General features: G+C 33.3%; 2 protein-coding genes across 2 annotated transcripts; one reads left to right on the top strand and one right to left on the bottom strand.

The window, feature by feature from the left end:
* The first annotated feature begins 5,091 nt into the window (after positions 1 to 5,091).
* Positions 5,092 to 5,797, top strand: LOC111627997. Its single transcript, XM_023371708.1, has 3 exons — positions 5,092 to 5,141; positions 5,215 to 5,522; positions 5,643 to 5,797. The coding sequence occupies exons 1-3, from the start codon at positions 5,092 to 5,094 to the stop codon at positions 5,651 to 5,653; spliced, it is 369 nt and encodes a 122-aa protein (XP_023227476.1). The 3' UTR covers positions 5,654 to 5,797.
* Positions 5,798 to 6,465: 668 nt separating this feature from the next.
* LOC111628000 (diacylglycerol kinase epsilon-like) lies at positions 6,466 to 10,322 on the bottom strand. The gene is made up of 3 exons (XM_023371711.1): positions 10,016 to 10,322; positions 8,580 to 8,932; positions 6,466 to 6,880 (listed from the first exon to the last, which is right to left on the bottom strand). The coding sequence occupies exons 1-3, from the start codon at positions 10,290 to 10,292 to the stop codon at positions 6,626 to 6,628; spliced, it is 885 nt and encodes a 294-aa protein (XP_023227479.1). The 5' UTR covers positions 10,293 to 10,322; the 3' UTR covers positions 6,466 to 6,625.
* Positions 10,323 to 17,149: the final 6,827 nt, after the last annotated feature.

Here is a 17,149-nt window from a genome sequence, read left to right as displayed (position 1 = left end):
TGCCGTTTCTTTTTATTAATGATAATTTTTATAAAAATGTAATATATATTTTAAATATTCTATACTAACTTTTTATCTATGTAACTTTCATAAATAATTAATCATTCTTCAATTTTAATTAGCAACAAAAGGCAAAAAAAAACTGCTTAACTGAACAAATTTCGGACCATTACGCCAAAGATCTCTCATTATTTTAATAGAAAGAAATCCTTAATGCTACTATTTCAATTCGGCAAAATGACCAAATTTTTCTCCAAACTTTTCTTCCTTCTCTCACAATAATCCTAATTTCACAAGTTTTACCACTTAAGTAACATCTGGTAAAATATCAGTTTCTTTTTGTTAATACTTTTATGAAAAATTTACAAGTTAATATTAATTGTTAAAGGACTGTATGCAAACTTTACGGGAAGTAGCTTCTGATAGATGTGGATGAACCTTTGATATTTTATAGTTCTAGTGATCCGGATAATACAAAGTCAAAAATGGACAGATTTTGAATTATAGGGCATCAAAAATGCAAAAACAACATAATTTATGCACGTGTTATCGAGCCCTAAGTATTTTTCATTTCAAAATATAAAATATGTTTTATGGAATTTCTTTTTGACTTACGAAGTCTTGATGCAGTGGTGGACTGACACTGGGAAATTCCTGATTTCCCGGTGAGTCGTTTGCTTGGTGATTTTTCTTATTTTAATTAAGGTTATATTATGCTCAAGGAAAACAGATAGACAGCGCGTGTTTATTAATTTGTCTGTTGTATTAAATTTTAAAAATGTCTTATTCTAGTTCGGGTCATAAGCTGCCGTAGTATGCCCGTACAAACAAACATCCCATTGCAAATGCAGTCTATTACTTAAAATTTCAAAATGATTGTTCCCGATTCGGAAGTGGGCTGCCGTGGAATGGCCCTTGTAAATTGACATTTGGCCTGCCACAATGCGCATTTTGTGACGTCTAATTTGAAAATAACTGATTGCAACTTGACCTGCCATGTTCGGGAGGTGTTGACACCTTTTGAATTCTACACTCGGTGTCCTAGAGTGGTAAGCTTACAATGGGGCCATTCAGTCAGCAATATAGATAGGCTGAAGAGGTGCTGAAGAGTCCCTCTGACTATAGAGGAATGCTACGAAAATAATAGAGGTCATTACTAGACTGCATTCACTATAAAGTCACCATTACTTTGCTTACTTTGACAATTTAAATTCGTGATGGATCACCACATCATGCACCACTACTGAAGTGTTAAACTATTGTAAATATTGTGAAATATGTTTGGGTTGACAAAGGAATTCAACCACGGTTACTACGTAAATATAAAAGTTTAATTCTGTGGCTTTCTTTAAGGAAGGATTTCACTACAATATTTTGTTCAACGATAGAGAGTTTTATATTTGTTCAGCATCTTCATATACACAAATTTACAACCAACTCGAGTTTGGTAAATATTCGTGCACTCCTTACGCTTTGAACTCGGTGCGTACATATGAGGCAGTGTTGCCGCAATGAAATTTCAAAACGTACTGAAGCGCCTTCAAAAATGTACTATTTTCCTTCAAAATGTACTAGTTCTATGAATACTTTGTTTACGTGCCTATATACACGTAATATATATAGTTTATTNGAGAAATAAGAAAGTCTACGGCAAGCAAAGAAAAACAAAGAAGGATAAAAGAAAAGGAGAAAAAAAATCGGAAAATGTGTCTTATCCCAGAATTCATCGATCCAAAAAAGGAAACCTGTGTATTTTCTATTCTTCCTCTCTGTCCTTAAGTCTTAATTTCCATTATTCCTTTCGCTCTTCTTCTAGTTGTAAGGTAGTGTAAGTTAGTTATAAGATAGATTAAGTTAGATCGTCCCGCATTCATATGTTGTGTGCTAACAGAAAAGTTTGATAGTGTAATTGAAATTTGTTCAACGCCTGCGGACCTGAATTAATACGAGTTCATAAAGTTGGAATCCAATAAAAATAACCGGTTCGTTGTGAAAAATAAAAATAAGTTGTGTTATAAAAAAAATTTTGTTATCGATGTCTGCTTTATTGTACTATCTTGCTCACGAGATCTAGTACGTACTTTAACCTATATTAAAACGAAAACAGACTGGAATAAGAAAGGGAAGAGAAATGACAAGGATTATGTGGGAGAGGTACAGTACCTCAAAGTGCAAACTGGTGGATTGTGATGATGGTCATGTTCTTTTGATATCACAAAACAAGAATGGCAGTGTCAGGCGATTATTTGTATGATCCTCAGGATCACTACAACCTGGTGATCTTCCCATTCCCATTGTTCATTGGAAGTAACTTCCTCGAGTGTCCTTCTACACATGCAAAAATGTGTCCATTTTCATCCTCCTTTCATGCTGAGTTTATTGCTCTTCTATGCAATAAAGCAAATAGCAACTGGAAAACAAAGGAGGTGACGCTGACTGTCGAGACTGCTGGCGTGTTTTTTGATGAAGTTTGTTAGACTCTTTCAATCTATTATTTGTACGTAAATACTGCGAATCCCGTATAAGTGTCTTAATGTGGGTACCAGAAAAGTACAAATGTACTAGGAACGGCAACACTGATATGAGGGTTCTGTCCAACAACCCACGCTAATGAACCCGTCTCTCTTTTTTTTTCTCTCTTTCTGTTGCCAACCTCGATACCTCTTTGTGGTGTTGCCACTTGCCAACACAATTTGTGATTCCTGTTACTATTGTAAATATGATAATTGCAACTAAAGTTAAGCCTGAGGTTCTTTTGTGGCCGTCGACCATATATCGTTGTATATTTTGTATATATTAATTTTTCTTTGATTTAGTTTTAAGTTCTTTCCTGTCTCTTTGTTCTAAAATTATTTCTAGAACGTTTCTTCTTAATCCTTCTCCCGTGGGGGCGAAGACTACCAATTCTGAGAACGTGTGAAAAACAAAGGGAGGTGTGAAGCCCCGAGGCAAAAACGGTGAGAAAGTAGAAGCTTAAGACTGCTATACACCATGGGTTATTCCTTCGAGACTGCCTGTCCTTGCGGAACTTCAGAATTTTTTATTGCCCACAAACGAAGAAAAGCTCTCAATAGAGGTGTAGCTAGAGCGGGGAAGAAGGGCACGTCCCCCGGTAGCCACTCGCAGAGGGGTACCAAATGGTCTCCAAGACAAACAAGTTTTGTTTCTGGAGGGGAGGGGGCGAGGGAGGGGGTCGCAAATATAGTGTCGTACCTCGGGAACCAGTTATGTTCGCTACGTCATTGTCAATCAGTCAGTCAGTCGGCCATTTAAAATACAAAGAACTAAATAAAATGCTTAATTTTTCGTCTTATTTTATTATTAAAAATTTAAGCTTACCTTAACAATTTGAAGTACCACAACTTTGGTACGTATATCTCATCAGTTCCTGCTCCCGATTTGATTGATGCTTTAACTTTTTTCATTTCTTTTCTGTATGCGCTTCTGATATTGTTTATTTTTTTTATAACGCTTTCTTTATCGGCCTTTGGTTCCATTTCTTTTAGTTTTTCGATTAAACGGAGATAAGCAGCTTCTTTCTTGCGTCTATTGTAGTATTCTTTATTTTTAATATGCCAAAGGCATGGTTCGCTCTCGTAAATTTTTAAAAATTCCTCCAAATTTTCACGTGACATTGTTCTAACTACTGAACGATATACGACGGCACACACGTTTTGGTGGGTCTACTCAGTCTGACACACCGCAGGAAAATCAAATGGTTTTTCGATTCTACTGAGGTGGTCGGCGAAGCTGTTAAATTGTACCCCATAAACTATAAAGAACTATAAAGGTCAGGCATGCATGATTACTCCTTTGAGGATTAACCTGATGAATACGGGCGTTTCTACCCAGGTGGTCGGTAGAATTTGCCGAAACTGTTAAATTTTCCCCCACACATTTCCAGGAATGATTAAAAATCAGGCATGCATGGTTACTCCTTTGAGAATTAACCCATGGTGTATAGCAGCCTTTAGATGGCGAGATCCCGAAAGGAAAGCACGTGGCAAGCAGTGCTCGAGAGAGAAAAAGAAAGAAAGAAGAGAAAGTACGAAAAGAAACTGCAAGGTGCTAAAGGGTTCGGGAGAATAGTTACAGAAAAGCGAACATTGGGTAGAATACCGAAAAGAGTGAGAAATAAGAAAGTCTACGGCAAGCAAAGAAAAACAAAGAAGGATAAAAGAAAAGGAGAAAAAAAATCGGAAAATGTGTCTTATCCCAGAATTCATCGATCCAAAAAAGGAAACCTGTGTATTTTCTATTCTTCCTCTCTGTCCTTAAGTCTTAATTTCCATTATTCCTTTCGCTCTTCTTCTAGTTGTAAGGTAGTGTAAGTTAGTTATAAGATAGATTAAGTTAGATCGTCCCGCATTCATATGTTGTGTGCTAACAGAAAAGTTTGATAGTGTAATTGAAATTTGTTCAACGCCTGCGGACCTGAATTAATACGAGTTCATAAAGTTGGAATCCAATAAAAATAACCGGTTCGTTGTGAAAAATAAAAATAAGTTGTGTTATAAAAAAAATTTTGTTATCGATGTCTGCTTTATTGTACTATCTTGCTCACGAGATCTAGTACGTACTTTAACCTATATTAAAACGAAAACAGACTGGAATAAGAAAGGGAAGAGAAATGACAAGGATTATGTGGGAGAGGTACAGTACCTCAAAGTGCAAACTGGTGGATTGTGATGATGGTCATGTTCTTTTGATATCACAAAACAAGAATGGCAGTGTCAGGCGATTATTTGTATGATCCTCAGGATCACTACAACCTGGTGATCTTCCCATTCCCATTGTTCATTGGAAGTAACTTCCTCGAGTGTCCTTCTACACATGCAAAAATGTGTCCATTTTCATCCTCCTTTCATGCTGAGTTTATTGCTCTTCTATGCAATAAAGCAAATAGCAACTGGAAAACAAAGGAGGTGACGCTGACTGTCGAGACTGCTGGCGTGTTTTTTGATGAAGTTTGTTAGACTCTTTCAATCTATTATTTGTACGTAAATACTGCGAATCCCGTATAAGTGTCTTAATGTGGAAAATTACTAATTGTTTAGTCTTAAAATAGTCTTAATTAATTGCCTTTTAATAATGGCGGGAATAGAACCTAATCCAGGTCTTTCCCCCGTTCTCCTCGAGAAGTAGGCCGTTTCTATACGCAAAAGAGGGGACGAGGTCGGCCTGGTAAAGATAGTGCTAAAGAACTAAACGCAGAATACCCAGAGGAAGAATTATTGTGTGGGGAATTTTTGCTATTGGAGGAGGAATCTACTTAGAAGCTTTGAAACCTTCGAAAATCTCAGAATCACTTAAGGTAGAATCATACTCAGGATATTCCTTAAAATCAGTTTATGAATTGATAGAAAACAATTTCTCTCAGTTAAGTCACGACATTCAAGGCATTAAGAATGAAGTACAACATATGAAAGAGGAGAATAAAAGTTATCAGGAAGAAATGCAGAATTTAACTCAAGAAATGAAAAAACCAGATGCACTAGTTAAGCATAATGGCCATCTAAAAGGTACGTTGTAATTTGAACTAGATAAGTTGATTAATGAAAAAACAAAAAAACAATATTATTATTATAAATTTCCTTTTCTCTAATACGGATTATATAAATGAAATTGATCGATTTAATTAGGAAAGCCCTGAGATACAGCAAATTCGGGCGCCCTTCTGGCGTATTGGCGAAGAAAACATTTGGTAAGATATACTCATATAACTAACGCTTTTATATTTCTGATAATAGATATTAATCAGATTGTGGGGAGAGGCACGAATTGGCTTAATATTTGCCTATTTCTCTCCTTCATCAGATTAAAAGGCAAACTTTCAAGAATTGCAAAAAACTATCAATCCATGGACCAATATTATAAACTATTGGATATTCGGTGGTGATTTTAACATTCGCATTGGAGAAACTATGGATATAAAATATACAGGCAATAGTGGCATTATTAAAAATATAAGACTATCGAAAGATAAATCCTTATCTACAGATGCTTATATGTTGTTAAATTTTACACAAGAAAATGATTTGATTCTACCGAATAGTAGAACCAAAGGCGATTATCCGGCTGAGTTTACCTTCATATCTCACATGGGATTTTATTATATGTTCTCAATCTATGACAGATGAATGTTTGTCTATGGAAATTCTAGATTTAGATATGTCTGATGACTTCCCTATAAATCTAGTATTAAAAGGGGATAAGGATACAATCAACTTAACGAAACAGTCTGACGCCCCCTCAAAGCTTTTGAATAGACCGAGAGCAAAGTTTAATATTCAAAGATTTCTGAGAGAATTGACTTTTAAATCCGACCAACTGTTATGACAGGAAAAGAATAATAATCCATATAAGAACTATGAATATATAATGAAATTATTACAATCATTCTTTTTTAAACATAGTAAGAATAAAACGACTAACAAATTTAAACAGATTTGGTTTGATAAAAAATGCTATTATTACAAATTTAAAAAACAATAAAGTCTACAGAAATTCCGGAAGACTAATTTGACCTACTGTTTAACACAATATTTGTTAAACAAAAAAATATAGAGAAATATAATTAAAGCCAAGAATCTAATTGCTTATAATTGCTAAATTCTAAAACAATTTAAAATTTTGATGACTGTGATGTATATTCAGCTTCATGTTTATAACAGAAATGTCTTAGAATTATATTTGAAAATATAATATTAGAGAAATGTAAAAATGTAATGTATACCTCAATTTTTAATTTATCAATAATGTTTAAAACCCAAGATATAGTTCCATCTCCTCCAGCAATTAAAATACGACATGTATGATTTGATATTAAATGACACCACTCCAATCCATTTTCAGGTGACACATCATGTATATCAATTACCTGTAATGAATTTTTATATGAAATCATAAGTAACACGCAGTCTTATTATCTTTTATTTATTGGTACACATAAAACAACTTATTCAAAATTAATTTTAAATTACAATTATAATTCAAATTATAATCTATATGAAATATAATAAAAATTATGTAACTTCAGTATTTCAAATTTTGTTTTGTCTTTATGTTTTTATAGCCTTAAATTTATTGTAACTAAATAATGTAAATTGAAAGTGATAAACAAATAGTAAAACTGTAAATTCTCGTATAACAAATATTAAAATACTTTCACTCGGAGTAAGTTATAAAGGAATAAAAGTCATATTAGATTCAATATTTTAAATTGATAGTATACAAACTTTATTTTCTTTGAGTCAGTAGAATGCTTTAATAAAAATTATGTAGAATTAATCTTTGCATTATAAAAATAGTGATTTAATTCTAAATTAATAGTCGAATTTGGTTGAATATGCTTTTATTTTTGGTAAACAGCATTTGCTTACTTCTGTTCAGTAATATTTAGGAATTCAAATACAGTTGACTCATCTTAAGTGAACACCATAAAGCAAATTCTCACATTAAAGTGAACTTTGCAGTTGCCCCAGCAAAATGCCATTGTCACAACATTAATTTTTACATGATAAAGCAAACAAAAGTTTTACCAGAATTCATTAAACCAAACTGTAAATTACCTTCATAACCCCCAAGAAATAACCCTATTTCCAATAATGATTTTATTATTCATATCAAAAAGTGTAAAAAGCAAAGTGGTACTGTAATAAAAGTTCTATTTTGAGTAGAATAATTTTTTTCTCCTAGTAAGCAAAGACAAGTTTGACTTCCAATTGTAGAGTAATTAAAACATCTGGGTTTAGCAGACCATTCTGCTGTACTCAAAAACAGGAGTTCCAATTGTAGAAAAGGACATCCAATGCTTTAAATGGATGCAGTTCCATGCAAACACATGCAAGTTTGCATATCAGGAATTACAATATGTAATGCCAGGTGTGGCTATTTTGCACCATATTCAACTCCTTTTTTAACTTTTCCCACAAAAAATATTTTTTACTTTTTCAAACAATTTTCAACAGAATAAAATTATGAATTTCTTTTAAAGCTACATCAACTGCTGTATAAAATCAGTCTATATATCGGCAATAATAATTATAAATTACTGATTAATTTGACCATAGAGGGAGGCGTTAGGCACCATCTCATATTAAATTAATCAGTAATTTATAATTATTATCACCGATATATAGCCTGTTGTAATAAGGCAGTTGATGTAGCTTTATTGTTATGTATAGGATTTCATAAGACGTTTATATTTGAATTTCTTTTAGCTTTGTTTTTTTAACCACTCTGATAACTGCTCCACACTTTAATGATGAATACCATCTTCTCCATTATTTTTTATTTGAAAAATCATTTAGAATTTGTTTTTGTTAATAAATTTATTTTTATTTAACTTTATTTAGTAAATTACTTCTAAATACTGTATTATATTTTAAGAAATTTTGATTGCCTGTTAAGCCTTAATTATACAACCTTGATCTTGACCCTGAAAAAACATTAATATGAATTTGCAATAAAGCAAACTAACTACTGTTTTCCTAGCAATTCATATTAGCACAAACTGACTATATTAATACTTATTACAATGCTTTTACAATAACTAAACTAAAATGTTCAAAACTTACCTGAGCAGGATTAAGAACTGATCGGAAAGCATTTAAAATGTAACTTCCTTCATTATTTCCACTTTTACGATTAGCAATTACAATCAATGGATTCCATGGCTTAAATACAGGTGGTCGAACTTCTGAAACTACTAAATGACGTCTTCCTTTAATGCCTACTAATTTCAGACGCACACAAAATGGAGGAACAATAAATGATTTGAAACGACCTAAATCACATATTTCTGACATTTTTTGAAGACAATCAGAATGTACTGTTCTTTGACACCAACAACAACGAAAATCGGCTAAACAATCTTCTGTACCACAATTTGTTTCACAGACATCACAAATACTTCCAGATTTTAAGTTTCCTTATAAAATAACAATGTCAAATATAAAAATATGTTTAACAACTATTTAATATTTTATTTGACATTTATTTGATTTATATTAAATTTAATGATTTATAAAAAGCTTTTTATTTGAAATATGTAGTTTATTGTGTAGATACAGTCAACTATTTGATGGATTTTATAATACATAGTTATAATAATGTATTTAATATATTTGTTTCAATTTATTTAGTAGATAATTTTGAAGGATGTTTTTTTGTTTCCTTCATAAGTGCATATTTAATTCCAATTAAATGTTTTTATTTTGCAACCTAGTATCGCAGGTATTTAAAATAAGACATTCTTTAAAATCCTGTTTACGTACAACACATTTATAAGATTCAAACTGCCAATGCATGGATGTTTATGTTTCAATAAAAATATAACTACAGTATATACTATTCTTGCACAGGAAAATTTCTTATGCAAAATTAATATGCAGTAAGAATAAAGTATAAATCAATCATTAAAACTGCTTTTTATAATTGGTTTTTTAAGAAATAAAAATAAATTTCATATATTTCTCCAATGCTTCTATCATAAACACAAGAAACTACTGCTTATTACTGTATGTTACTTTCAGGGGTTCAATTTAAAAACACTAATAAAAAAGCATTTGTCATTCTGTTTCAGTAAAACATTTATAGAATGCTTTATTGAAATAGAATACACAACATAAATTAAGACAAATTCATTTGAATATGAATAACTATAGTATCATTTTCAGAAGGTTTTTAAAAAAATTCTCAAAGAAGACTAAAAATACTAAAACATTTACAGGGAATTTTTGTCACACATGCATCTTATGATGCACTCTGATAAAACATTTTATAAACATATAAGAAAAAAATTGTAATGATAATTTTAAAATAAGGAAAGTCTTCAGCTAAAGGTAATTAAATTGAAATTTTTCTATAAATGTATTTCATTTAATGTCAATCTATTTCACAACAAATTTCTTAAATATTGAATTATTATAACTATGACAATACTTTTGTAATTAGATCATTTAAATAACATTTAATTTAATTTATCATTCTTAACTCTATCCTTTTCACTTACCTTTCACCCAATGGTGTTTCATAGAATTTCCAACTCCAGATAAAGATTTGCAATAAACACTTTTATCTGCTTTCTTAAAACATGACTGATCAGCATAAACTCCACATGAATCACAATACCATCCATCAACAATCAGACTTTTGCAAATGCTGCAATATGCTGTCTGGGAAAATATATCAATTACACACCAACTATGCCCTTTGCTAATATCTCTTGCAGGAATTTCATAGTGGCATTGTCTGCGAAAAATCTTCCACAGAAAAACTGTTGTTAACATTATAACACTGGCATAAAAACTCACCTACAAATAATAAAAAAACATAATTATATTAATAATGAATTCTAGCAATGAATATCAAAATATTAATTATAAATTTCAAATAAATTTATATTTTAATAAATGAATTTTAAAATCCATATATAATGATCCCCCACGTTCACAAATAATTGGGATTAGGGTTTCTCATTTCCCGGTTTTTTGCTTGTCCCAGGATTCTGGGATAAAAGTAAACTGTTTCCCAGGATCCTGAGAAATCTCGGGACAGAATAAATTATTTTTAAGATATACAAAATATGAAATCAAATGATATAATTATTTTTCATTTTTTAAAGTAATTTAATAATTCTGCAACCTCCAAAATCATATTAATAATGCTGTGTAAGATATATATTAAAAATTACCTTTGAATTACGTAGAAATTTTCACAAATAGAAAAAATTTATTAAAGTTTGCTGGAAACTGCATACAACAACAACAAAAAAATGAACTTAGATGAAACTTCTAACTTAAAAGTAATTTTCATTTTTTAAATAAAACATAATATTATAACAAGTAAAATGCAAAACCGTATTTGGGACAAGACTGTGTCTCGAAAACGGAATCACTTTGATGCCGGTCTCGTTCTCATTCTCCTATCTTCTTTGATATTGCTGCTTTTGGGTGCAATCGTTCAAACTTCGCCAGTCACAACCACGAGATTGTCCACAATGCATCTTCAATGAAATTAACCTATCTAATTTCAAAATTTTTCTCTGTTGCGTGTCGGCCTGGGTTGAATTTTTGTTGATGCATAACAAAAATTTCCCATTTTTGAAAAAAATAATCGTGGCTATTGTATCGTCCGAAATTATTTTTTTATTTTGCACAAACAATATACAGTTTAACCCGATTATAACGTCATCAAATGTAACAACGACCCTAATATAACATCAAATTTTTATCGGTCCTACAATTTTACTATACTAGATCAGGGGTCAGAATTAGCGGCTCGTGAGCCGCATGCGGCTCTTTGCATAGACATTTGCGGTTCTTCGAACATAAACTCCAATTTCACCTCATTTTACTGCAGCCTTATAACTTATGAATTTATGAGATAGAGCCGCCAAATAAACTTAGACTCGTACGGCATACTCTCTACCACTCTTTAGCCCATCCGCACATGACCACACTCGCATTGATCAATATGAGTCGCATGCGAGTGGCAGCATTTGAACCATATCTATCTATACATTACCCATTGAACGCATGTCCGTCCGTGTAACGTTATGCCANGTTAGTATATGAAAGTAAAGATATTATTTTTACTACATTTGTAATTATAGTACAGAAAAAGCTCGTAGAATATAATCATTGTCTTTATATCGCTATGTCACGTATACAACCGTCTTTCGTTTCTACCAATTCACGTGCGAAGAAGTATTTACTTTCGACACTTGGGGCAGCACCGTTGCCGTAAAAACTTCGCGCTAGCCGGACCTCCACCGTAATCCGAGCGCAAACGCAAATAGGTCACGTGATTAAAAGCTTTTACGGCGAGGGGTTTTTACGCCGTTTTTACGGTAGTGGAGTCTTAGCCTAACTTAAAATTTACTGTTCTTTTCTTTTTATTTAAAAAATAGCCTTAAAACGAAGACTTCTCACATCAATTCTATCAATTATAACTGGACTTGGTAATAAATATATAAAAATGTTAATGATTGAAGAGAGTAGTGGTAGGGGGAACTGGGTTAATTAGTTTTAGCGTTAGGAGGAAGGTCGCGTGATCGTATAGAAACGGGTTAAAAGTTGATAGGGAGTAATATTATTGGTGAGGTTGAGCGTGTTTCGACATGTTTTCTGGGATACTAGGAATAAATATAAACAACTCGCTGTTGGATTAGATCGTGTTTCGACAAGCTAAATAAGCTTAGTATCTCGCAGGCATCTAATGCCACACTCAGTTTATATCCAGCATTTGAATGCTACTGTGCATGTATTTTCATTTCTGGAATATGGCTGGCAGAGGTTGTGTAATTTCTCTCGATAGCTTCTGTTATGTTTGTGGTGAATACGCAGTGAAAAGTCAACAAAGAAACAAGTGAGTTTGTGAAGAAAGTTTAATTTGCATATTTCAAATTGAAACTTGGAGATGGAGACAAAGCAGATTTCTGGAAACAATAAGAGAAAACGAAAAAGAAGCGTGGGACTCTTTCAAGAATGTGGTGCATAAGTTTTTGGGGAATAGTAAGGACCTTGACTACAAAACCATTGTACAAAGCATGCTGGCAGCAGCGTATGAATTTCGAGGATGCGAGATAGCTTAAAAGTTCATTTCTTACATTCCATATTGACTATTTTCCCGAAAACTTGGGAGCCTACAATGAAGAACGGAGTGAAAGATTTCACCGGGATGTCCGTAATATCGAGAGACGTGAAAAAGGAAAATTGGATGTCAATACGTTAGCTGACTACTGTTGGATGCTCAATCCAGAAACCAGAGAAGGAAATTGGAAACGAGTTTGGAGAAGCATCAAAAAGAAGAAGGAAAGGTTTCGTAAGAAAAAAGAGTAGACCTAAAATTGTGTATAAATATCAGAAACAATTTGTTGATTAGTTGTAAGAAAATATTTATTACAATGAACTAAATATATTATAAGAGTTTTTATCAAAAATTTCTTTTTATTTTGCAAAAACCTTTACGTGATGGGATGTGATGGAAGTTAGTTTTAGAATCTATGATCTTTAAAACATATAATTCAGCAAAAATATTCCATGCAGCTGGAAAAAATTTTTTTTGAAGACTTGTGTTATTTTTTCGATTGCTTTATCTCGTGCATTTAAATTTTAAATCGACCGATTTTAGATTGCCGCGCGTACCCCTTTACGCAATTTCGCGTACCCCCAGGGGTACGCGTACCACTAATTGGGAACCACTGAACTAGTATATTTATAAATAATATGTAGCCAAAAAGTAGCCTAAGCGCCAAATGAAATCTTTACGTCAAACAAAAGAAAAAAAAACGTAGCCACATTTGGCGCAATGTAGCCAAATCTTGCACGGTGGAAGAAATACTAAATAAAGCTGGAGTTGTGACTCAATGGGTTATAGACCCAAATGCGAGGAACAAAAGAGAAAGAAGTGAGAAAGGTTGGAAAATTAAGAGTCAATATTTTCATAACAGAAGATCTATTTTACCTTTCTCACTACTTTTTATCTTTTGTCTTTTCTCTCCTTTCCCCAAATTTGGGTCTATAATCCTTTGAGTCACAACTCCAGCTTTATTTAGTATTTCTTCCTCATTGACACATCTCCAAGTATTTGAAAATATTTCCTTTCCACTCAAAAATAAAATATGAATGAAGATTTACGACTTTGCGAGTTTATGCCGTTGAAATAAATAAATAATTAAAAAATTTGTCGGTTTTGTTTACACATTTATTGGGCCGCATTGGAATTTGCTTCGGGCCCCGTCATAAGTGAATAAATTTGATTTAATTGCAATTAAAAATAACATAATTTTATCTTTCTGCAAAGTTACCGAAGGATGTTTCGAGTAAGTTTAGACTTTATATTAACAATGTTTTAACAAATATAAATTAAATTTTTTAAGGGAACTTTCAACCGTTAGAAAGCAGCAGCGTGGACTTCTTGAATCGTTATAATGATATTTTAAGAGAAAAACTCGTAATCGATGGAACGGACGAATTGATAAATATGGAAGGTAAGCTTACGACGATTGTCAAAGCTGTTAGTTGTATTAGAAATAAAATTTAATTATTTTATATTTTATAGTTATATTGCAAATATACTCGTGGTTAGTATGCCGACTGTTGCGGAGAAGCTTGGAAAAGTATAATTCTTATTTATCTCGAGGAAAATCTTCATTTTACTCTCGTAATAACTCTCAAATATATTACTGCCATTCGTTGTCTAAAGTATATATAGAGGTAAAATTAATTCATTAGTTTTCGTATTCATCCAGGTTAATGTGCTTCCATCTCGGTCTCTATACGCATTTTCTTAGCGTACGGTTGCCGTCCAGAACGAATCGGGCGGGAACACTTTTAGTGCAAAAGGGTCTGTTTATTGATAGGAAAGGATACGCATTTCGGGCTCGATGCCCCTCTTCAGTCGTAACAGATAATATAAATAAAGATATGAGAATGTTGAGCCTGGATATAAAGAACATGTACCCCTCCATCCAAAAAAGTTTAAATACATTAAATAGTTTAAACCGTGACAAATGGATAACCCGACTCGTCGAATTTGTTTTAGTCAAAAATTATTTCATTTGTAATAATGGTTTCTTTAGACAGTTAGATGGGATCTCGCATCGTGATTAACATCGACAATATTAACCATAAACTTCGGGGTATAATGTTCTACAACCGCTTTGTTGTTAACAATTAACCAACCCTCAAATCATACTTCGATACGCCAACGACATCCAGAAAAATATGTTTCGAAATGGAAAATGAAAATAACAACAAACTTCATTTTTTACACATCACTCTACAAAGATACGATAACTCCATAAATTACGTAAGGTATTTTGGGGTGGGAGGGAGTCGAGGATTTCTTACGATTTCTTACTCGGGTAGGGGTAATGATCTCGTCTTACGTAATGTTCTTATTTTTACTTTTTGATCTCGTTGAGTGATGGAATTTTGAATTTGGCTTCAATTTGACGGTTCTATTAAGAACGCTGGTTGTATTAACGCCGTCTTGTGTGACGTGATAGAATAATAACGCTAGCGGATGCACGCTCTACATATTTTTTATCTTGGGAGAAAAGCCGTGTGGTGGTTTCTCGCTCTTTTTTTGCTAGGACAAGTGCACCACTCTACTTCTTTGTGTTATACACTAAGAATACATAAACCAAAATACGTGATACAAAGCAGGGTTTCTTATTTCCCAGGCTTTTGCTTGTCCCATGATTCCGGGAAAAAGTGAACAGGGGTATTACTGTAATTATTTTTAAGATATACAAAATATCACGAAATCAAATGATATAATTATTTTTCGTTTTTTAAAGTAATTTAATACGTTCCGCAACCTCCGAAATCATATTAATAATGCCGCGTAAGATACGTATGAAAAATGAACTTAGATCGAACTTGTAACTTAAAAGGTGATTTTCCTTTCTTAAATAAAACGTAATACAAAATATTACGGCAAATTTTTATAATAAGATTTTAAAATTAGTTTACTTCGGCCGCTTTAATAGCGGCATCCGGCTTATAGCCCGATAATTCGGCAATTCGTTTGGCTTTAATAATCGAGTTTACCAAGAAAAACTTGCTACTCGTTCGTATCCTGGCCCGATTTGCGCAACCCGGCGTTACGCGCTTAGCGACGGTATAAGCGCAATTATTCCGGATATTACGGGTTCCGACCGGTAAAGAATTTTCCTAGTCCCGCCGCAAATAGGCTATCGACCGTTTGTGACGTGTCGTAACCAGGAGAAAATTAAAAAAAAAAAACTAATAACTAGGTTTAAAATGAATAAATACGACAGTTTACGAGTTAATTATATTTTCTAATTGCAAAATTTCCTCGACCTTAACACAAAATAAAAAAGAAGTGAACTTTTAAGAAATTTGCGGGATTTCCCGGGATCTGGTTTGACAAACCCTATTACAAAGTAAACATAAAATTAGTATTCGGCTTTTAGTGAAAACTAAAATGTAAAACTAGAAATTAGAAAATATAAATAGTCTTTTCTTCCATATTTTTGAACATAATTGTAAAAAGCTTCAAACAGTGGCTTCTGAACGAGCTTATCGAGTGGAGATGGCCACCCGAAATCGAACGTAAAAATTTGTTATTTCGGGATAAGTCTATCTTGATCGTAAATTGGACAATGATAGATGGCGTGGTTGATGGTGTCTAGGTTTTCTGTAGAGGCAGTTTCTGCCCAGTTATACATTGTCAGGTAGCTTCTGAAATTATCACGCTCGGTAAGTAGTTGAGCGGTAGCGAACGTTAAATCTGTAAGTAGTGATGAGAACTTGCATTCGACACTAGGAAAATAAAATCTTGTTATTCTACCAGTTTTACTGCTTGATTCCACTTTTGCATAGCGTTGTCATAGATATAATTTTTAAGGCTGCTACGTGAGAGAGGGATGCGAGTGTAGTCCGAATCAGTGTCCTTTGCGGCTGACTTAGTCTCGATGTTGGCTTTTTCATTTCTAAATATGACCAGGAAAATATATAAAACTTATCTGTTTACAAGATTTTTAAATATGGTGCTGGATATATGCGATTTTATTGCTATTTAATAGAGTTTTTAGGACAGACTGATATTCACTGTAAATGTTGATAGACAGAGTTTTGTTTGGTAGCGAAGTAGCCCACTGAACAGCATCTTCAGCTTGATAGATGGAGGTATATCTGTACTTGTCAGTTTGGAGGAAGATAGATACTTGAGCCGACGGTGAAGGGGCTTTTGGACCCATCTGTGTAGTTATTAATGTCTGCGTGGTTATCCGTGGCGGAAGCGGATGCCACTAAATGTACTCTGGGAATAACCTTGTTTACAGAGTGATGATCAAATATACGGTAATTGCAATGTGATAGCGTATGAACAGCCGTAGATAGGAATAGAGACTGTTGTTGTAGAGCTTTGACGTTTGTAGTTCCGTTGGGTTATGGCAACACTTGGGCGATCTGCCTAAGAGGATGCTTTCCGGGAGGTCTTTTTAAGGGAAACTGGCCCCTAATTCAGGCGTTACGAGCGGGAGAAAACCCGGACAACTCCACGTGGTCGGCCAGCCCGTCCGAGCGAGGCGCGAACCCACGATCGGCCGTGGCGGCCGATTGCAGAGACAGAGTTTACATTAAACGACGTTTACATTGGCTCTTACTTACTT

Source organism: Centruroides sculpturatus, unplaced genomic scaffold, assembly GCF_000671375.1.
Source record: "Centruroides sculpturatus isolate CEXI.00-Female unplaced genomic scaffold, Cexi_2.0 scaffold486, whole genome shotgun sequence".
Taxonomy (NCBI): Eukaryota; Metazoa; Arthropoda; class Arachnida; order Scorpiones; family Buthidae; genus Centruroides; species Centruroides sculpturatus.
Note: the sequence above shows the minus strand (reverse complement) of the source record. Positions and strands in the feature narration are given on the sequence as shown.